This window comes from Bombus vosnesenskii, unplaced genomic scaffold (assembly GCF_011952255.1).
Source record: "Bombus vosnesenskii isolate JDL3184/JDL3185 unplaced genomic scaffold, Bvos_JDL3184-5_v1.1 scf7180000013314, whole genome shotgun sequence".
Taxonomy (NCBI): domain Eukaryota; kingdom Metazoa; phylum Arthropoda; class Insecta; order Hymenoptera; family Apidae; genus Bombus; species Bombus vosnesenskii.
Window position 1 is genome coordinate 6,974,584 of NW_022882960.1, and position 23,293 is coordinate 6,997,876.

Here is a 23,293-nt window from a genome sequence, read left to right on the forward strand (position 1 = left end):
CGTTTTTCCAGATAAATAATACACGAGCCAACAACAATCACGTTCGATAGGCAGGTAGGATCAAAACGAACGTGTTTCTTTAGCTTGAAATTAAACGTTGTTCCTACATGAAGAACTTGCATAAATCATATACGCCTTAGGTATCGTTTTATATGGCTCCTAATGTAATCGAGTAAGAATATATCCATTTACAGTCTGTAGTTCTAACTGAAATAGCAATTTGTATCTGATAAAAATAAAAATATATTGTAAAAATGAGAATTTTGTATGGCGAAAACATTTCTATCGTATTTCTTTGATTTGAACTTTTTTTATCGATATGTATGAAATTGTATTTCATAATACAGTCTTTCGATACAACACGAAAAATACGTATTCTAATTCGTTTAATTTTTGTTTTGTCTAACGACTGTCGGAAGACGTAGATAAAAGACGACAGAGGTTGAGAAATGTCTCCGTACCGAAGAAACACTTATTCGAAACGAGTTGAAAAACTTATACAGACGACGAAATCTACACGAATAAAAAATCATATCATAGATGATGAAATTTGTATAAAAAATAAATATCTATCTAATATTTAAATTACAGGAGGATAAACATTAATCTATTAATCACAAAAATGGCCATTATCAGATTTCCTTGCGCTGCCGCTGTACAAGAAGTCATCTCAACTTAGAAAAACTAATCGAGGAAAATTTAACTCTACGAGCCTCTTTTTATAAATAAACGTGTCTATTTTCAGAAATAAAAATACATTAGAGGTGCCCAACGATCGTGGCAAAATCTCGCGGGATAATCGAAGCTGCTTTCAAGTACTTGGCACGTGATCGGTGAGCAATGCACGTGCAGTCAGCACGTGATCGCGAATGTAAAAGCTCGGTACACGTGCGTCAAACACGCACACATCATTCCAGAAAACGACGAAATTTCGACTAAACTCGGGCAAATTAGCGATGCGTGATCGTAATTAATCAACGCACACAGGACTCGTGAATTATTAGCCGCGTCATTAGCCCTCGTGATCCGGCAGAAATTACACGAACTTCCAGCGACTTCTTTTTTTTTCTCCATTAGGGTCACTTTCAGGCTTGAGACATCACAGTTAAAAAATGAACGAAAGCTTTTGTGCGTTGTTTCTGTTGTGATGTAGATCGATATTTTTTTTTTTTTTATTAATTTGCAACTGTGTACGATCAAATCTCGAGATGAGTTAGTGAACGCAAATACGATTTCCCCCGTAAGGTAAGATGCACATATACATATTTCCATTGTTCTTATGGAAATAATGGAAGCAAATCTATTTCGGAGACAAAAATCCTGTTTGTTCCGATTGAAGCGATTGTTTGAAGAAGATACGAATGGATTTTACCGGAGGCTAAGACGAAACTCTTCGAACTCTTCGACGAAAAGCCATTGTTTCGATATGGCGAAGATAGGAGTTTTAAGGTTTGTTCCTGATCGCAAATGTTTTCATTCTTGTTATTAATAATTATCGATGAAAAGTATTTCTACCATTCTATTCTACTTGCTGGTAGATTTAATCAACGAAATTATGTGTTATTGCATAATTTACATATTGTGTTATTGCATATTAAATTATATATATTATATGAAGTTATATGAAATTATGTGTGATTTTCTTTTAAATTGGCAATTTTGGCTTACGTAACTTTTTAAGGAATAATACTTCTATAATAATAATAATATTATTATTATTTATATATAGGAAATCTGAAACAATTCAGAAAACAAATATATCAACGAGGAAGAACGAAGATGGCGAATTAAACGAAGCTCCTAATAAACTGATTAACCTACGAATCAAACTCCTTAGCCCGTTGCTTATTGATATTAATGGTCAGCCTTCAAACACGTGCGCATCGATTGTTCAAATTGTATCGAGATCTATTCGAACTTATCAGGTCATCTATTAGAACACTTGCTCGGAAACTACGTTTAATTAACTCTTCTTCTATGATATCTTTATAATTCGCAACATTAATACCTAGAAAGTTGCTCGTAGAGACACTCATTGATTAATCATCCTCTATTGCATTACCCTTATTCGTCTTAAAATTGGAAACTTTCCAGGGAAACGTTCGCAAACGCGACAAACGAAACGACTTCTTCCTCGTTGCATTACGCCTCTTCCCTTTCTTCTCTCAGCTTTAGAGCTGACTTCTCACCCATAATTATGTTCAGTTATTCTTCTGGAATGGTAGGAAGTTTCCGAACTTGACAATTACTTTCTCGAATGACGAAAAAATGTGTTACTAAGGGAACATTTATAAATAATTCACGACAACCTATATATTAGCTTAATAATAATCTTTCGCCTTGGTTGAAAGGGTTGAGGAAAAAAGTACATATTTAACCTACGTAATAACCGGCTGTGGTCATCCTCGAATTCTTTACCTTTACGAAATAAGTCAGTAAGCACGTGTTTGATAAATAATTGTTGAGCGACAATATACACATAGAAGTAAATTAAGTAAATTAACACAAAATAACAGAACAACATAAATTGGTAGAAAATGTTGTAATAAATATTAAAAATTTATATAATATAGTAAATTTCTGAAAAATCTGTAATTATTATAAATTTAAATAGCACGTCGACTCTTTCCTCTTTGCAGGATGTAATATCGCAATCTTAATTTTATACAAAGCAGCATTTTTGTATCACGCTTGATTAACGACCCCTGGTCAACTTAATGTTTGACTACTGGATATTATCATTATTATTATTATTCACAGGTATACAGCCCTTTAGTATACAACTCCGTTACAAATTGTAACGTTAAATAATACAAACTTATGGCTGACAATGTTCTATTAATATTGTACTTGAAGAAGGATTGTGAACAGGAAAAATCCTTTACTATTACGCGGTTAAATTGACTACAGATCGTATGGTGAGCTAATTGATGCAACGAACTGCTTGATTTCGTCCGAATAACGCTGACGTATTTAACTGGAGACGAGACAGCATATCAGGGAACACAATGGTGTCATTTAGATGTACCATATCTCATGAAGCGGAAGTCGTTTACTATAGAAAAATCCTACCGGTTTAACTAACTCGTCTTAAAAAATGACAAATAATCGACGAACCATGCGAATCTCGACAGGAAATCAAATTTCTCTAAGACAATTTTATATTCGCTGCTCGATGGGAAATCCGTTTTAAAGCGAATCCCGGATTATGAATGCCGCCGCGGAATACGGCCGCGTTCCCGTAGTCTCCAGTCAATAAATATAATCCAGAAATCGCGTTACCAGCCGGTACGCTAATCCGGATAATTAGTTCAATATCAACCCGAGCCAAATTCACCCCACGCGGGCTAACGTCTCTCGCTTCTCCTCGTACAGAATTCGTATTATCGGTTCGATCCGGTCGCGCCGTTTCCTTGTTACCAGTGACGGTTTTTACGAGATTGGCCACCTACGAGCTTCGAATAAAGTTCCTGCACTCTGCTTTTCTCCGGTTTCGCCCTCATCTTTCCCTTTTGTTGTGTTTTTGCTTCGCATACGCGGTGGTCACCTCGTCGTTCGTATGACACTTTTATTCAGCGTTTTGCCTTAACTCTTTCGGCTACAATTCTTGTGCCACTTCTATCTCGCTATTCTGCTACGGCCAACAACACCGTACAGCATAAATATCATAAACTCGAAGTATTGTTAGATGTAAATATTTTTAAACCAGATTTTCTGCCCCATTATTTCACCACTCTGTTGCCTGCGAACAACTGTTCCGTGTACATTTTATACATACGAATGTTTCTAGGTTATTAGAAATGATCTATTTTTTAAAATCCTATAATAGTAAATAGCTGTTAAATAATTCTTGGGTGAATTACTCTGAAAAGTGATCAGAACATCCTCGACGATCATTCTAACGTTACGTGCATGAAATAAAGTATCTTAGCAGATTTAATAAACAGGAACGAAAGGAACAATAGCGCGTGTATTCTTCGACGGTGATCGTAAATGCGAAAATAGGAAACAGAATGAGGAAGCTGTTCGCTCGAATGCGTTTCTCTATTACTGGCAGCTTTTATGGGATGTTTTGAATAAAGCTTCTCTTTTTGTTAGTCGAGCCGCGTGTTTCTTTATCCTTGTTTCGCTTACCTCCTGTTTCTGCTACCCTCTTTCCTTCCTCTTTTCACGCGTTTCTCTCGTTTTCCGCTTTGTACCGCGTCATTTTCCTTTTTTTTTCATCCCCTCTCCCTTTCCTCATCCTTCTTCTCACCTTTCATCAATCTCGCTTCCCGAATTCTCTTTCATCGGGTTTTTCTTATTTTCCTTTTATTATAGCGTTACCTTTTCCACATTCCGCCTCTTTTTTCGCCCTCTTTCGTTCCTTTAATCCCCTGTTTTATCCTTTCTCATTCGTACATACGTTAGACTTCTCCGTGCCTCGTCTTCTATTTGGTTCTAGTTCTCTATCAGTGTCTCTTATCCCGTCATCCCTCTAAAACGAACGTTTACGACCCAGTTCTCGCCGTTTATCCCTCTTTTATCTTTTTTCTTCCCCCTCGTCCTTATATCATTTCCACGCTTTCCAATCCGCTTCATTCTTTCTTTTATCCTCTTTTTTAATCGATCGTATTTTCTTCCTTTCGCTTGCTGTTTTATTGTGTCCTTGTTTCTTTTCTTCTGCCCCGAATCGAATATCTGCCGATCCAATTCCTGCTGTGTTCGTTTCCCCGATTCTTATCCGTCTTTCTTACTTTTCACTCGAAAACAAGACGTTACTCGTCGTTGACTTGCTCCGTAGAAAATTGCACAACTTTAATGTGAAAATTAGCAAACGCTATTTATCAATCGTCGAAGACTAAAAACACGATCTCTTGCTATCCTTAAGATTTACCAAAAGCTTTAACAAAACGAGGGACACCGACCAAAACAGCCAATAACACGTTAGAAGAGAAGGAATTGCAAATAGTTTGGACCGTTCAGGTGTGCCTAACCACCAAAGTCTCCGACACTGCGTCCTTGGCAAAATACCAACGTTCCCCCACAACGTGTACATCCGCGTCAGGTTATCCGGATTATCAAGAAATAGTCGTAACCTGCCCCTTTCTCGAGAGGAGGGATGGATGATACGAAAGGGTAGTTGCATCTCGTTCCGGGCAGCTGCACCAACTACGACCCGGCGTTAATAGCGCAATAATGCCGCACCAGCTAAGCCTTACGGTCTAAAAAGAAACTAAGTCGGCGTCTGGCTTGGCTAGCAGTCAAATGGCACCCGCGCGCGCCACAATTCCTGCGAACTTTATTCCGGTCGAGTCTCTTGATTTCGAGCGGCTTTCCTCGTTCGTGTCGCAACCAAAGGAAGTCTAATCGTTTTTCTACCTGGGACCCACGGTGAGCGTATATATTGCCTGCTATGCGAATTTTATTTCATATATGTATCTTGCTCTGAAAGCTGCAATAGATTGAAATATATACTGCACCATTACATTTAACGTTCGCGAAATATTATATTGCGCTTGCAAATTTTTCTCTGGCAATGTTATTCTTGCTACTCTCGTAGTCGAGAATTTTCTGGCCCATGAAATTGATCTTATTTTAATCGCGTTCAAAAATTTGGTAAAACGTCACCGATCAACACCGTGCCGTGATTGGAAACATCTTTTAATTCCCAATGTAAGTAGCGTAACGAATGGTTAGACTTTGAATATTTCTGCTAACTCATATTTTATATATATATATGTCGGGTTATCATTAGGATTTAAGTCGCGTAATGATTCTTCATTTGAATTAGCCATTGTTTTACAAAACAGAGAATATATTTACGCGAATAAACAAGATTTTACAAAATATTATGAATAATGAGTTTAATAAATGATATGATTAACAAATGATAAGTTTAATTAATAATTAGATTAAAGAATAATAAGTTTTAACGAACAATAAGAGGAACGGATAATATATCTTACGAATAATGAATTTAATTTACGCTATTAACAATGTTCCGGGGTTCAAACGAATCCACGGTCAACGGGATAACTCAAAATAATTTTTATAACACAAAAATACGTTTGCTGAATCACTCGGTAAATTACTCGATGTATCACTTTCCAAGGCGATCACACGAATGAATATCTGATGAAAATCTTTTTCGCTATACGACTGCATTTGTTTGTTATATGCTCGCTGGAGACATCGAGAAGGTTCCAATCGTTGTTGCTAGGCAATTTCTGTCAAAAGTTTGTTGTATACTCTTTGGAAACATCGAGAAAGATCCAAACGCCGTTACTAGGCAGTTTCTGTCTGGAGATTGATTCCTAATACAACGTGTGTCCCATTATATCAGCATCTCTAAAGTACAATTCTATGTGATTTCTAGGGAGAACAATACAACCGATCCACACCTTCATCAGGCAAAACGTTTATCCCGTGACCGTGGCTACGTTCGGCGACCAGTTGTCACCTCGAACCCACTTTCGCTTTCACAAATGTCAAACAATTACAAATGACAATTGCTTAATTACAGTTATGATAAAATCTAGGCTAAAGCATTAGAAGGCTTCCTCAAAATTGCAAAGGGAAGGCTCCGGTTTTCCTTTCATCTCCGACATATATATATATATATATATATAATATATACAATATATTATATATATATATATACGTATATATTATGTATATATATATATACAATAATAATAATGTAAAATATGGAACTTAAGTAGAAAATAGTTTTATCTAATAAATATGGTAAAAGGTATACTTTCGATGTTTTATACATTTTCGCGCATTACAAATTTCTTTTATTGTTACATATATTCAAGGTAAAACGTTCGTTCTAACGTTTAACGAGCTTGGCAACAAATATCTATTTAGGAACCACTTCTTTACTTCCATTCATAGAAATATGAAATTGCATAAACATGTCCAGATATAAGGGCCACGAGGTCGCGTCACCTGTACTGATATACTACTGGCTGGAAATATAGTCAGGTCGCGATAAGCGATGTAATATATTTCTTCAGCGCGGAAAGTCCGCGTCGCGGGACGGATAAATCGTTCTTCTGCGCGATTTGATGCGGATAAATTATTTCTTTCGGGGAAATCATCGCCGCCGGGGTCATTTCCCGTGATACACTGCGCGGATGAATCGGCAACTCGCTCGTCTACGTATACGTGATCTATCTCATATACGCGATCGATTTCCTGAAATTAATCAAACATTTAAAAAAACGTAAGATTCACGTACAACCGGAAATTTGAACATGAAAGTCGGAAGAAATATTTTACACGGATCTATAGTTTTGCTAAGATAGCGGTTTAACCGATTTTACACTCTTCTTACCGTGCAATACCTGTAGATAATTTTTAATTTGCATGAAGAAGAAATTAATTCGAGCGAATACACGGTGATTTGAGTGTCCCAGTTTTTCTTGATAAAAAGAGGTCTTTTTATTCCTTGCATTTTTACGTCGCTTTTTCGTGATATCTCTATTTTTACGTTTTCCAACGCTCTCTGTGTTTTCTACTATGTTTTCTCTGTTTCTTTCTTTTGTTCAAGAATATTTGTTACATCTCGCTGAACTTTTATTGATTCTTTTTAAACAGTACACGTATCAGAAGTGTTCCTTGGAATTTTTGCACTTTTAGTTGATAAGTTACCTTAATTATTAGATATCTTTACAGATTTAAGGTAACGATAAATTTTGCCGAATAGATATGCGTGCGTACGTGTTCACCGGAGCAGAAAACATCAAACGTTACAATTTTATCGCTTATCTCGTAAACTTGTTCAAGTTATTTAACGAGTTTAGCACTTTCATGCTTTGCGAGAACGCGAATATCGTTAATCGTTAACGGGACTCTCAATCTTTTTTTTAAACGTAATACCTTTACGTTCTTCCTTTTCTATTCTTTCCATCCCTTTAGGCGAATGAAAAGATCGCGTTGGAAGTCCCTCGAGTTTTTTACATTCTCTCACCAGAGAGAAGAATGGATAAAGTGAAGAGGCGCAAGGTGGGAAGTTCGTTTCGCGCGTCACTCGTTAATATGTTAATCTTACGAGCAAAAATCTTATTTTATTGGCCGACGCCGGGCGCGGAAGGCTCTGTCGCAGGCAGAAAACGAAAACGTAAACGATTATTGCGACTTGATAAAAACACGGGATGAATAGGGTGTCGGTGTTTTCAACCCTTCCGTCCCGTCAGCTTTTTTGCTCGTTCCATTTCGGCAATCGCGACGAATAATAACTTTTTGTCTGACATTCTCAAACAGATATTTTCAAATAGGACCGTACATTCATAAATTCTTAATACTCCCATCAGTGAAGATACGCGTTGCCTTTAATACTTTTGTGTCACTTTTTCTCATCTAACATCATTTTCTAACGATAGCAGAAAAATTTATGTCATGTTCAAATTTTAAATAAACAAGTAAAACTATATATCTATATATATATGTCGGGTTTACATTAGAATTAGGGTTAGGGGCGTGAAACGAATCTTCGTTTGGGTTACACGTTGTCGTTATGCAATGGAGAAGACATTGACTAGTGCAAATACGATTATTATAGAACCGGACAAGTAACCGCGGTAGTTAGGTGCTCGAGATACTAATGACAATGATCCTAGGTTCAATAACGAATCCGCGGTCGACGGGATGATAGATGAACGTACTCACAAAATCTAAGTCGGACGCGTAATATTCACTGATCGTAAAGAATTACTCCTTTCATCAATGAGATCGCGAGAAAGAATGCCTTTCCCGTCCCGATGATGCCACAGAGGAAAACTATAACGGGGTGTGTCTAAGGATACGAGATCATCGGATTCGTCGAGAAAAGCCTTCGTTCAGAAAGTAAGGGAAATTGGCGTTGCTGCTAATTGGTCAATCTCCATATCGGTGGTTAGAAAAAGATGCTAGCCGCCCTCGAGGGAAAGTTGCTAGTGGGAGACGCCGCTCGTTGAAAAATATGTCTCCCCTATCTTCCCGTAGTTGGGACAAAGACTGTTTGTCTGTTTGAAGGACTTTAGTTAACTAAACCTTAAGATTTATAACGGGCCCTCGGGCTAGCCGAACATGTACTGCGGAGACGCATCGACATCTGGCAATCATCTTACTCGAAGAATAGGGTCTGCGTGTGGCCAGCCACGGGACAGAAACCGTTGGAATGTTTACTGTCGTGTGTCGCCACGAATATTTCTTTTAAGGAGAGCTATAGAATTACTCCATACCTTTGTTAGGCAAAGCGTTCATCCCGTGACCGCGGCTACGTTCGGCGACTGACTGTCGCCTCGAGCCCAAGCTCATTATCACGACTCTCGAACAATTACAATCGGGTTGAATAACTACAATTGTTCAATTACAGCTATAGTAGACTCTAGGTTACAATGTTGCGGGATTATCCAAAATTCCAAAGGCTCCGGTGTTCTTTCATCTCCGACATATATATATATTTTTTTTTAGATAGAGACGAAAAAGAAAAAGAAAAATGGAGAAAGAGGAAAATGTTAATTCGGTTTATCACATTTGGATTCTGAGTAAACGAGAAAAGATATTATATTGTCCAAAAAGAAAATAAAAAGAACAAAAATGTTCGTTTAATTTATCTCGTTTGGATTTTAAACAAGTAAGAAATAACCTATGTTGTCGAATAGAAATAAAAGAGAAAAGTGGTATCTGACTATCTCTGTTTCTATTCAACGAACTTTTTTGTGAATTTCTGCAACGTTCTTGAGAATACTTTTATGAAGAAAGCTGTATGATTTAACGAGTACGTAATTCGCCGATTATCAACGTCCAATTCGTCTGAATCTCAATTGGAGAGACTCATTTCATTCGAAAAACAAATGAGTAACAACATGGGAATTCGTTGCATCTCGCATATTTTGGATCGAAGAACAGGAAGTTTATAGAAGTCGTGAGCAATTGTTATATTTTTATTCGAAATTACTTGTCTTCATTAATATAAAAAATATTGTCGTCATGCTTTGATAAAATTCATATGTCGTTATAGTAAGAATGGACAAAAGTGTCAGGATATATTATTATTCAGTATACGTTATTATTCTGGATATCGAGATCAACGTAGGACAGTGTGTTAGAAATTTTCTCCGGAACGAAATGATTCTGAGGAAAATGTAACGTGGGAGATTCTGTTGATACTTCGAATAATTGTGTCTTTGGCTGAGTCACGTTTAGAAAAGAAACGATGAGGTAACGTAAGGGGTAGCATTTAGGCGGAACGTCTGAGTAAATTTAGTTCAAAATAAAAGCTAAAAGCAAGCGTGAGTAACAGGAAGACTGTTCGAGTTTTGAGTGAAGGAAGTTGATTCATTGGTAAATTTGAAAATTGACTGTAAGAGAACAGATTAAATTGTAAGCAGTAACGAGTTTAGGATCTATCGTTAGACCTGTATCAGCCAATAAATTTACAAAATTCCATATCGTATGACTGTAGATACGTGTTTTACGTGAATTATTGTTGAAATTTATATTATGTGAACTACATAAATAAAGAATATAAAATAGTATTTTCCTACCATAAAAAGTCCCTTAAGTTTACAAAGAATACGAGAGAGCCGTCGTTCAAACACGATTCATACATCAATATTTTTCTTGAGCCACCGAAAATTTGCTTATTCGCTGAAACGGGAGCACGATTGAGAGATAAAAATTCGAGAACAGTAACGGCGTTAAAAAACAAAGCACCTTGGGTAGGTTGAAATATATGGCAAATAATAATACAACCGTGTGTAGAAGCATTCCTTTGGATTAATTTTAAACGCAGAAATCATTCCATCATAACCATAATAGCCAAGTCTGATACCACGCGGTATATACCAATAAAATTTCAAAATGCTTCGTATAATGCACGTAATATATTTGTAAAAGATGTCTACGAATGTTCTAATACTTTCGCGAGCTTATGTATATACATATATTTAACTCAATATAATATATTTGCCCCATAATGACTGAACCCGCGTAAAAAGTTCATAATCGACGCATGCGTAATCGCGTACACGTGTTAAAGAAGCGAGCCAATGGCATAGCGTGGCGCGTACGCGTTCAAATGATGACTCGACTCGACCCGACCCGACCCAACACGACTCTATACGATTCGGCGCCGCGTAGGCCGACTCGACTCGATTCCACACGACTCGACCCGAGTCAACCGTCCTCACACAGCCTTCGCGGTTCACCTAGTCATTTCGTAGTAGCATTCAGTCGTGGACGCGGACGTATAGGCTCGCTCGACTGCGCAGCAAATCCGACCGACCAGTCCGAGACCGGCTGTGACGGACATAATAGGATGAAGGATATCCGCTCGCAGGTGAGTTAGCTGCTCACGACTCCGTTACCTTGTTTCGAACAGAAGTCAAGGTCCGACAGAATGTTCGCGCCATAGCGACCACGTGGAACTTTGCCGCGTTTAAATTCTCCGATATTCCGACAGTCGCTTCTTATCTTGTCAGTTACATATATTTTGAAAATCATTTTTCTTCCTGTCAGTCGTTAATTTTTTTATCTTTGCATTTTATCTTGTTTGTATTTTTGTTAGAATTTGTAGGTAAAGAGAAAATTTGTTAACGTACGATAGTATACAGTGAAATTTGTATTTTTTTGATTAGAAGATAGATATTGTGTTCGTGAAGTGAATGTAATATTTTTGTTGGCTCTTCTTGTGGCTTTGTTCGTGAAACTTGGCAGGTACAACGTAAGATCAGATAAGATCGTATAAATTCAGCTCGTGTTTTTAAACGACTTACCTTGCCTCTTAATAAGCGTTCTACCTTTTTTAGCGTTGAGATTATTCGTTTAAATTCAGTTCGTGTCGCCGGCATTTTAAGTACTTCTCCACAAATTCAATCTTTATTCCTAAAACAATATTCCATATTTACTAATCAAAATATATCTCAGAAAAGCAAATTTCGTATAATTAATGTAGAAAATTACAATCTCCTCCAAGTTCAACCATCCAATTTTTCTATCGGAAATCAAACTCCCATTCGAGATACCATGGAACGCGAACACACTGTATCAAAAAATTACGCTCGATATCATAAATCGTCTCGACGACACATCGAAGTTTAGAATAAAAGCGACGAAGACTCGGTATTCTCGTTTCGTCTATCTACGAGCATTGAAATATTCTTTGGCTTGTTTACAAGTAGCGGCCGCGTCGCGAAAGAAAAACAAGTAGCAGTCGATCGATCGCGATCCTTAATCGCACTATCAAAGGTCACCAGGCCTCGTTCGCCGATCGAATGATCCGGTGTACGATCACGACGCTATATACGGGCTCGCTAAAAGCGAATCCCAACGACACAGTGTCTCTGTCGAAAGGGAAGAGACGACGAAATCAGAGCTGAGAGACCAATGGCCGGTGCCGTTATCGGAGAAGACTGGCATAATCGAGCCCGACCTATCGTTTCAGGGAGGTCAGCATCCTTCTACTATGGACCACGTCCCAAACAAATCGATATAGAATAACGTTAACCGTTCTTATATATTCGTGAAAGTATTTGAACGCTTGTAAATATTTTTTACGAGTATATTGTATATGTTATGCGAAATATTTTGAAATTTCATTAATATTATGAGTCTCAACTATCATAATTATTTTGGCAATGTTTGAAATAAGCCCGAAAATGTATATAGGAATCACAAGATATTTAATGCAAGTAGGTATATAGTTAGCAGAGATCACAAAAGGATTTAATAAAAGAAATAAATTCTTTTGTAGATGATTGCACGTTGAAATGAAATTGTTGATATCTACTGAATAATGGTAATATTTAAGTAATTAACGTTTTTAAGACATTTGTATTATTAATCCTTCGTAACTAAGATTTCATTCGATCACAAGAAATTATTCATTTGTATACTACGCAACGTTATTGATATATCTTCGTAGGATCACTGTTACGCTTAGGTTTTACGCGTATAATTGATCGATTTGAAATATTCCATTGCGGAAAGTAGTATCAATCTGCGTTACTAGTATTTGTTTTCTGTACCTATTCAGAGCGTCTGACAATTGAATAAATTGTTTTCATGGAAACCCTTCGGAAGAATGATGACATTCGGAATGTTGCACAAACAATAACGAGCGAAATAATTTACCTAAATTGTGATCGTTGCATAATTTATGTCACTATTATTAACAGACGACTTTCCGGCGGATTCATCGCAATGTTTGTTGGTAGAAGTGTTTAAGTAGTTAACTAACTGTTTGTCTTGATAATATTACGATAATATTCAATATTTGTAATAATGAAACGATCTGTCAATTTATTCAACGTTTTACCAACACACAGTTATTATCTCTGCAATTAATACGCTTGTTAAGTACATCATCGTTACTTCTGGCTTTATTTCACTAATGCTCGAAATTCGCAAATCGTGTAAATTGTGTCCAAATAATCTTGTACCAAGTTAAAGTCGCGTTAGCGTATAATTATTCTTTATAGAAAAATGTAGCAACTCGTTTTATCACAACTTTATTTTACATAGGTAAATTGTACATTATATATGTACACATAATCATGAATACAAAAATACATCATGATTTAGAGTAAAATTTTAACAGAGGCAGACAAATACGACCGCTAGATTGCAGATATTTATGCAAAGTCGTATTTTTGTCAAACACGATTGAAACAATAGAATCTAGACAAAAGTTTATTTCACCTAATATCACGATGAGAACTCTACTTTATAACCCTGCGCATTTTTTCATCTTTAAATTTCCCTTTAAATAAATGCATAAAAATAATTGCATAGTCTAATTATTATATATATATATATAATATTAATATATATATATATATATATTAGACATTAATATCGTTATTAATATAGTCGGTCAAACAATTTCCAATCGCTGATCGAGACATATATAAGTCGTATATATAATAATCGGATGCACGTGGTCAACGCTGTGATCCGGCGATCCATTTTTAGATTCCGGTTAAGGTGACGATTAAACGACCAACGCGTATTACATCCGTGTTCTTGGACGACGAAACGTCATTCTTGGTCCTCCCACGCGATCTCTTGAAACGGAAATACCACGATGCCTCTAGCAAAGAGAAAGAGAACAGCTAATTTCTTTAATGGGATGTCACGCTCGGTTTAAGAGACTTGTTCACATTCAATGTCCTTTTACTAAATACATTAATAATTACCCATGCAATCGTTCTTCTCTTTAATGACGCGTTTAATCCTTTATAACAACGGAAGATCATTTATCACACTAATTGTAACATCACCTATGAGAACGTGAATTTCCAACGAATAAAAAAGTTTCTGAAACATTTATTTAAGTATTTAACTACGAACAGTCTACTTGCCTGTTCGAAAACAAATTTTTAAAGCTTGTGAAACGATAATTACGATAATCATGGACAAAGTTACAGAGATTTGTTATACAATTACATAGTGGCAATCAAAATAAATGAATGGTACTTAAATTTGATAGGAAATACATCGATCCAACGTATATTGAAATACGGCGATTAAGGAATCAATAATATCGTGATTCTAGTAATCGGTGAATGAATAGTTCGGCGTGAAAATACAAACGTCCCGCATTCCCGCCACGTTGCGCATTTCTAATTGCCACTTGGCGCATCGAGCGGCAATTAAAAGTGACGCGCGCTTTCTACAAACTAGAAGATTAATACGCGCATTCTCTGCTCTACATACGTCTTGTTCGTTAAAACGCCTCTCCTTACTCTCTCGTCTCGCTGCAGCGTCTCGTTCAAACGCTTACAAACCCACTCTTTTCCTCCGTTTCCTCCTCCTCCTCCTCCCTCGCTAAGATGCAGCCGAAAGCGAAATACTACGTGCATCTTCGTGTGAACTGTAATCGCAAGCAACGCCTTTCAAAAATCCGATTCACAATGGTATTGAAAACGTGAATCTTAAAGAATAACGTTTGCACCGTTGTCTGATCTTTTTCGAATTTGTGGAGTTGATCAATGTGAAACTCTTTTCCTGAGCGGTTTATATTTCATCGGTCTGACGCACTCGTCGTATAGAAAGTTCGTGGGAACACGAATTCATTGTAATCGTAACTTTAATTGTACGTTATCAAAGTGGTGAATGGTGGACGAAGGGAAAGTTCAGATACGGTCTCTCGCGAAAGAACAACTGGGTCCTGGGGTCTCGACCTTACTTTGGTCTAATGACCACATAAAACGCAGACTCGCGGACCCGTGAAACACGAAAGGCTGCACTGTGTCCATTCACGAAGAAGAATGAACGCCTACGCGCGCGCCTTTCTATTCTGGGCCGGACGAATCATGCTCATTCGTCTGATTCAGCCGTGACATGGGATGAGATTTTTCCACGGGCCCCTGAATCTATCCGAATTATTCGATTCCTGTATAGGGAAAGAGGAAAGGTGGGAAAGTCCTGAAGTAGAAAAGAAATTTTAGTTTCGGTAAATCGTTAGTTTTTTGAAATGAACTTCTATGTTTTTCCTTGTCTTATTATACAGGATGCGGTCGAATAACATGTACAAGCGAGCACGAGGTGATTCCTTATGAGAAAGTGAGAACAAACTATGCAATAAAATTTTATTCATTTAAGGCATATTTTAAAAGAAAATCGAGTTTGAAAATTTATCAAGTATATTTATAAATTATACATAAGTGTAAGTCGAAAATGAGTAATATATATAATATATAAATAAATAATAAAATTCTTGCGTTCGGGACTTCATTTTCCAGAAAATAAAATTCGAATATATTTAGTTAAGAATCGACCTAGTGCACGCGTATGATAAATCTTTAAATTTATTTTCCTTAGAAACAAAGCGTCTTGAGAAAAAATATTATTCTGCATTTTCGACTTATTTTCATACGTAGAATGATCTCCTGTTGATTATTTAGTCCTATCGAGTCCGGAATTAATCATGTTCAAGTATACTTGATAAATTTTCAAACTCGATCTTCTCGTAAACTATATCTTAAATTAAACAATTTTATTGCATATTTTGTTCTTATTTTACGATAAGGAATCACCTCGTGCCTGATTATATATGTTATTCGATCGCATTCTGTATTTATTATCCTTGAAATTAAATTTTAAATAGCTGGAGAATGAAAAATGTCGTCAAATAGATTACCTGTCAAACTTGAAAAATAATTAGGAGTAAATTAAAAACTAAACAGGGAAATGGAAATGTTTATACTTATAATTGTTGTTGTTGACGTTCGAATTAAATATTTGGAAAAGAAATATACATGCTAAGTTTAGTTGAATTCGTATGTGAAGTCACGTTATTTATATATTTCGGAAATAAATAAATAATTTAGAAGAGAATATAATGACAAAAATAGAAAGTTTTTCCACGCCTTCCTTATTCTTCCTGTAAATTTTGTTACTAAGAAATCATAAACGAAAAATACCATAAATAATATGAATGTAATTTAATATCAAAAGTGAATAATCGAATTGGTAATGCTTCGGGAGCTCGTTTACAAACTAGAGCCAAGCCAAGCTTGATTTATCTACAAAACAGTTTATGTCCAATGTTATGCTCGTATAAATTATATCAATAGTATTTAGTGCCAAACATATCGTGTTCTTTCGAAAGATACAGACGAAAATGAATCATCCGAACTCGTCACTATTAGCATGATTAATAACAAGATAAAACATTTTCATGTCCACAGTTTGAGAAAAATGGCTTCGTCGTCCTGGAAGATTTCTTTCAACCGGAAGAGATCGACGAACTCAAATCTTGCGGAGAAGAATTCACTACCAACTTACCTCCGGAAAATGAGAGGAAAGTTTTCAATACGATAGAATTGCAACAGGTACGAGTTGAATTAAGGAAATGTCTTATTTATTTAAGTATCATCGACACGACGCTTACATTTCGAATTTATCTATTATTCAGAACAAAGATAAATATTTTCTGGACAGTGGTAACAAAATCAGTGTGTTCTTCGAGACTGAAGCTTTAGACGATAATGGAAAATTGAAAGTTCATCCTCGAGTGTCCTTAAATAAGGTAAAATAGAAGATACTAATTTGAAATAATAATAAACATTTACAATAATTACTTATATAAATATCAAATGTTTCCTTTGACAAAATTACAGGTAGGTCACGCCCTGCACTGGCTTCACCCTACATTCAAAAAATATACTTTTGATGAAAGAGTTAAAGAAGCAGCTTTCCAATTGGATTATCAAGAACCAGCCATTTGTCAGTCGATGTATATTTACAAAAATCCAGGAATTGGATCAGAAGGTAAAGAGAAACAAATATTTCTTACTTTTTTTTTTTTGTATTCGTTAAATTAATTTAATTTTCAACATCTAAATATAAATTAATTTCATAATAGTAATAATGCACCAAGATGCAACATATTTGTACACGGAACCAGTGAAGCTTGTTGGTTTCTGGATCGCTTTGGAAGATGCCACGCAGGAAAATGGATGTCTATGGATTGCACCAGGTTCTCACAAGAGCGGTGTTCATCGACGTTATGTAAGGAATAAGGATCCAGAATCCAAGGAACTGTTAGTCTACGACAGAGCCGCACCTTGTTATCAGCTTAGTAATTTTCGACCAGTCTCAGTTAGCAAAGGAACCTGCATTCTCATTCACGGACAAGTAGTACATTTTTCACATCCAAACAAAAACGATAAATCAAGGCACGCTTACACGTTTCACGTAATCGAGACACAACACACCTCCTATTCGAAAGAAAACTGGCTGCAACCACCTCCAGGAGGATTTCCAAAGTTGTATAGAAATTAAATTTACAGAGATAATGCTCGATCGGTAGAGCACTGTCAAATTATTTTATTACAAATTGCCAGGGAACATTATTTAATATCTATTGCTATTCTGGCTGTGCATTTTTATTTTCCACCTTGTACAAAAGTTATTTCTTGTATTATAATATAGAAATATTAGTAAAAGTGTTTGTGGTGTTAATACTTTACGTGAAAAAACACCATGCACCGTACAAACAATATTACATTATGTTATACATATGTGATATCTAAAACACTGAATTGAACAAAAGCTTGTATATATACATTATGTAAAACGGATGTAGCTGAATTCAGAAGAATTTTAGTCGGTTTATAAATATACATCTATGTACATCAGTAGTTTGCTAATCTACTAAAATGAATATTGAGTTCTTGGAGCTGACGTAGACCTCTATTCAGTACGTCCTCCTTTCGTTTCACGCAACAATATACATCAAGAGGCTCTATTTTAACATCGTTTAACTTCAGTGCTATTAATACATTCTCAGGAAGAAACGTTATCAATGTCTGATATAAATGTATCAGTGTTCGATAATCCGTACAAGAATTTTTGACTTGTTCTATTACACTGCAATAAAATATGGTTGTTACTATGTATACATATAAAAGAGTGGTTAAATAATTTATTAATAAACAACTTACGCGCTTAGATTGCATTCTAATTTATTTACATTCGTTGCAATTTCTGGTATTGTTTTTTTTATAAATTCTACAGATGGAACTGGATTAGGAACATTGTAATGCAAAGTGCAAGGCATTCCTATTGTTTTGGCTGTTATACCACTGTACATATAAATGAATAAATATCAATAATACATCATAAACAAATATAATTAGAAAACTTACGTCATATCCCGGGCGTAAACATATGCTGCTTCAAAATACTGAAAAGCTTTCTGTGCTCTTCGTTCTTGTTCCTCGACATCATTTTCAACTCCGATAACATTACATAGTTTGTGATTATTTATTTGAGATTCATATTCACGACATTTGTCTTTTAACTCCTAAAAAATGATACCGTTAAGAAAATGCAAATTATTTTAGAATACTTTACAATGATATTAATAGAAGAAATTGTGAGAATAATTACATCAATTTTTTTAGATATTCGTAACATTAAAACTGAATGTTTATCTATATTAACCATTTGTACCAAATCATTAAATTTGTCTAAGATATAACTATTTTCCTTCAAAGTCTTTGGGCCTTAAAGAGAAAAATATTTAAACATTAATAAAAATCTCCGAAACGATGATCTTTTTCAAAATATAGAAACAAAATTACCAGATATATCTTTAAATATCTGTAATAATTCTTTCAAAATATATTCTGCTGCTCTTCGAAATGATTCACTTGTAGCAGCTATCCAATGTTTTACAGCACACTGTAAAACAGTCACAGTTGTCCAAGGTGGTTTTATAATAACATATTTTTCCCAAGATGATCCATATAAAGCATACATTTCTTTACTGACTATCTGTAAAAAAATTACTATTAATTCATATATATACAGGCTGGTTGGTAACTGGTAGTACAAGCGGAAAGGAGGTGATTCTACGCGAAAAAAGAAGTCGGAAATATAGAATAAAAATTTTTCGTTTGAGGCTTTGTTTTCGAAAAAATCGACTTTGAATTTTCGCTCGGTACGCGAGCACTTTATCACGTCTCGTTGTAACGGATCTCACTGTAGATCGTTGTCTCCATGAAAAAATTAAAAAAAAATTTTTTTTTAATTTTATTCTATATTTTCGACTTCTTTTTTCGCGTAGAATCACCCCCTTTCCGCTTGTACCACCAGTTACCAACCACCCTGTATATATGCCGGAGATGAAAGGACACCGGAGCCTTCCCTTTGGAACTTCGGGAAAATCCGTAAAATTATAATCTAAAGTCTACCATAGCCATAATTAAACAATTGTCGTTATTCTATCCAATTGTATTTGTTTGAGATCTGTGATAATGAGCTTGGGCTCGAGGCAACAATCAGTCGCCGAACGTAGCCGCGGTCACGGGATGAACGAGTGTATGAGTTCATTGACGAGTTAACTAACGCCTTACTATCTGTAATTACTCCACGTTTGATATAAATTCCAACTTAGACTTTGACGAAAAATTAAACCAACTATCCCATTGACCGCGGGTTCGTTATCAAGTCTTAGACCAGTGTCACTAATGCCTAATCATCGCGATTCCTTGTCAACTCTGTAATATCCTTATTTGTGTTAATAAACGTCACTTCAACTGTGTAAGAAGATGGATAGTTTCAGTGAAGGTTCATCGCATACCCCAAATCCTTACTCCGATATCAACCCGGACCCGTATTACGACGATGGTTTGACATATATAATATATTTCTCTTATATTACCTAATTATAACATATATCATCTTTATGCTTACCACTGTTAGAAAGTCTCTTATAACGCTTTTTATGTCCTCATATATTTCATCAGATAACTGCAATTCCTCACACATAATTGATGTGGAATTCAAACTGATTCTTTCTCGATTTCCATTATTAGAAATAGACAATGGTTTATTTACATTGGTGGCATTAAGATAGTCGACTTTTTCAAGGGGATCATTTCTTCCAAGTGTCACAATATCATAAATCATCGCTTTATTACAAAGATTTACGTCATAAGATAATAGTACCTGAATAATAAAGAACCAAAATATAAAGTCACATTTAAATATTTTGATAACAGTATGTTATATTATAACTTACCACGGATTTCCCTAAATCACGAATTTGTAAACAAGTCTGTAGAATTTCATCATCTGGACAGTCGATAGAAAATCTTTCTTTATTTTTTGCAACATCTTCTGGTGTTTGACCAATTACGTAAGATTGTTTAGAAGAGAAAAGTTTATTAATGTAATTGATGGCTTTCCTTGCATTGAAACATAATGATATTGGTCTTGATTTACCATTATCGTCTTTAATATAATCAAGCTCCTGTAATAGATTATTTATGAAAGCTACAAATGTTAGGAAATAGCAAAATAAATAAAAAAATATGGAATCTTACACGTATAACAGTCCATGGTATTGTAATTATTGAATGATCATAAGTTTTAAAAATAGCTTCTCTTGCCAATTCAACAGCATCAATATTCGACAGAAAAACATTTGTATCAACAACAATATACAAATGCCTTTTTGCTTGTTGTTCTGATAATAAGGGATATTTCGAAGTATTACTAGGGATATTGCAAGTTGTATTTACATTGTTTTCTGTACAAAGTTGAGTTCTAACAGCTTGAACCTAAATAATGTAAATATAAGTCATACTTTAACATTTGTATATCTATTATTCATTATAATAATCTATATATGACAACTGAATAAAATTTATAAAAGTACTTGACATTACTTCAAACATAATTTTTTCATCTTCCAATGGTTCCCAGTCCATTTCCTCACAAAAAGCATCTTCATAGGCTGACTTTACTAAATCATCTGAAGTTGTTATTAGATTTTTAGATGCATTTGCTGTTTCTTTTACTTTGGGAGGACTCAAATTTGTATTAGTGGCAATCTTATCATTCGAACATCTCTCCCTCAAGCGTTCCAATCTAACTTCCGCGTCTTTATAAACACTTGGTATGGGCATTTCTTCACAAACAGAATCTTCATAGGCCCATTTTATTATATTATCTACAGTTGTTATTGGATCTTTAGATGCATTTGCTGCTCCCTTTATCTCACGAGTATATACACTTTTATTATTAGCAATCTTATTATTTACATGTGTCTCCTCCAAACGTTCCAATCTAACTTGTGTATTTTTAAAAATGCATGGCATGTCTATAATTGTTCAAGAAATTAAATACTAAGAATAAACCTTAATTTATGACATCAAAAACATTGTTACAACACTTACTAAATTTCTTTGCAGGAGTAGAACTTGTAGGACTATTATGACTCAGATTATCATCACACTGCTGTGATGATAGGCTTGTTTTCAATCTTTCCATACGTTCTTTTCCTAAATTTGTTTTCAAAGACTTTTGACCTTGCACTTTTGGAATATCTTCACCCGAATTGCTGCTTTTTCTTTTGCCTACCAATATTTTTTCTATTACTATGGCTATGTAATATATGATTTACATTAGTATTTTTTGACTTTAACTTTAACCATGTACATAAAAAGACTATAGAAAATAACATAGTATAACTTTTTCTTCCACATACTAACCAACTTTTGGACCTTTTTGTACTTCTCTCTGGCTTCTGTTTTCTGAGGGAGATGAAACCTCTGAAACACTTTTTTGCTTAGATACATTTTGATTTCTTAACCGTGTCTTAATTGGATTTTCTCCTTTATCTATCACATTGCTTCTGTCTTCCTCTGTCTTTTTTTTAGGATTGCTTTTTGATGTCCTTCCCTGTCTTTTTTCTAAAAGTATTTGCATTTGTGGCGTATAAGATTCTTTTGAGTATGTATAAACATCAGTTTTTTGTGACAGTGGACTAATTTTGCCAAGCCTTGAAGGTGGTGATTTTGAAACATCTTTAGTTGATTTGGAACTCTGAGGACTTCTAGGAATAATTTTTTCCCTTTTTTTTAACATTTTCTGACGAATTTCTTTCATTTGAGGTGTTTCCTTTCCTTCATTAGCTTTAGTTTGTGTTTGCCTATGGAAACGTTTAGCAGTAAGTATATTTCTTCTTGTGATCTCTTTATCAGATGCACTCCCTTCAGATGGATTTCTTTCAGAAACAGTAAACTGTGCTTCATTATCTTCATCATTTTGTAAGTTCATTTTTTGTGATTGTTTACGTTTTTTAGCAGATCGACCTAATTTCTTTTCAACCTAAACAAATAATTTTTTACGTTATAATTATAACAGAGATTATGAATTATAATTAAATTATATATGAGAAGTATTACTAGCTAAAAATATGCAAAAATATATAATAAAGATAACTTACTATAATCTATAGGTTAGAACAGGCAGTACAATTTTAAAAGGGCTAATAAAATATCATCCACTTCCTATTACCATTAGTATTAATTAAAAATAAAAGAAAATGAAATATCAAATTACTTGTTCTGTCTGATCTTCTGTCCGGATATCCCAAGATGATTGCTTTGTTTTTTCATTAAAATAATATATTTTATGCGGATATCTCTTTGAATTCCGTATACTCCAATTTTCCGGTAACTTATGTTTCATCATGTTTGAAATAGTCGAAAACCATGTAAACACTACTTTCAAGAAAAATTAAGTCGTCATTAGAGGACACAAATTTTTTGTTACGTTTCATTACATTCTCACTTATAAGCTTCAATGATATCATATGCCAATAGGCGGTGACTGATCATAAACAAAATACAGATGATGTCAATCATGTGTTCCAAAATTATGAATTTTAGAATTATAATAATTGTCTTAATAATGAGAATATTTGCAAAATGTTTTCTTTTTCATATTTTATTTATGATTCGATACATACATACACTCTATTTAAAATTTGAAAAAAAATTATGAAAAAAGTAAATAA

The 23,293-nt window shown here is 35.0% G+C and overlaps 2 protein-coding genes across 5 annotated transcripts; one reads left to right on the forward strand and one right to left on the reverse strand.

Moving 5' to 3' along the window:
• Window positions 1-11,124: 11,124 nt before the first annotated feature.
• On the forward strand, window positions 11,125-18,432 carry LOC117235005 (phytanoyl-CoA dioxygenase domain-containing protein 1 homolog). 2 transcript variants are annotated; one of them, XR_004493599.1, is made up of 6 exons: window positions 11,125-11,314; window positions 16,668-16,811; window positions 16,895-17,008; window positions 17,100-17,250; window positions 17,345-17,931; window positions 18,041-18,432. XR_004493599.1 is itself a non-coding variant. In XM_033496618.1 (5 exons), the coding sequence occupies exons 1-5, from the start codon at window positions 11,294-11,296 to the stop codon at window positions 17,761-17,763; spliced, it is 849 nt and encodes a 282-aa protein (XP_033352509.1). In that variant the 5' UTR covers window positions 11,125-11,293; the 3' UTR covers window positions 17,764-18,432. The 2 variants fall into 2 exon arrangements, 1 of the variants encoding a protein (XP_033352509.1); XM_033496618.1 differs by having other exon boundaries at window positions 17,345-18,432.
• LOC117235001 (transcriptional protein SWT1) lies at window positions 18,065-23,112 on the reverse strand. 3 transcript variants are annotated; one of them, XM_033496609.1, is made up of 12 exons: window positions 22,837-23,112; window positions 21,984-22,602; window positions 21,669-21,875; window positions 21,159-21,592; window positions 20,814-21,050; window positions 20,510-20,740; window positions 20,182-20,436; window positions 19,068-19,260; window positions 18,874-18,989; window positions 18,630-18,787; window positions 18,426-18,566; window positions 18,065-18,351 (listed from the first exon to the last, which is right to left on the reverse strand). In XM_033496609.1, the coding sequence occupies exons 1-12, from the start codon at window positions 22,966-22,968 to the stop codon at window positions 18,117-18,119; spliced, it is 2,958 nt and encodes a 985-aa protein (XP_033352500.1). In that variant the 5' UTR covers window positions 22,969-23,112; the 3' UTR covers window positions 18,065-18,116. The 3 variants fall into 3 exon arrangements, with proteins under 3 accessions (XP_033352500.1, XP_033352501.1, XP_033352502.1); XM_033496610.1 differs by having other exon boundaries at window positions 21,669-21,848; window positions 22,837-23,111; XM_033496611.1 differs by having other exon boundaries at window positions 22,721-22,912.
• Window positions 23,113-23,293: the final 181 nt, after the last annotated feature.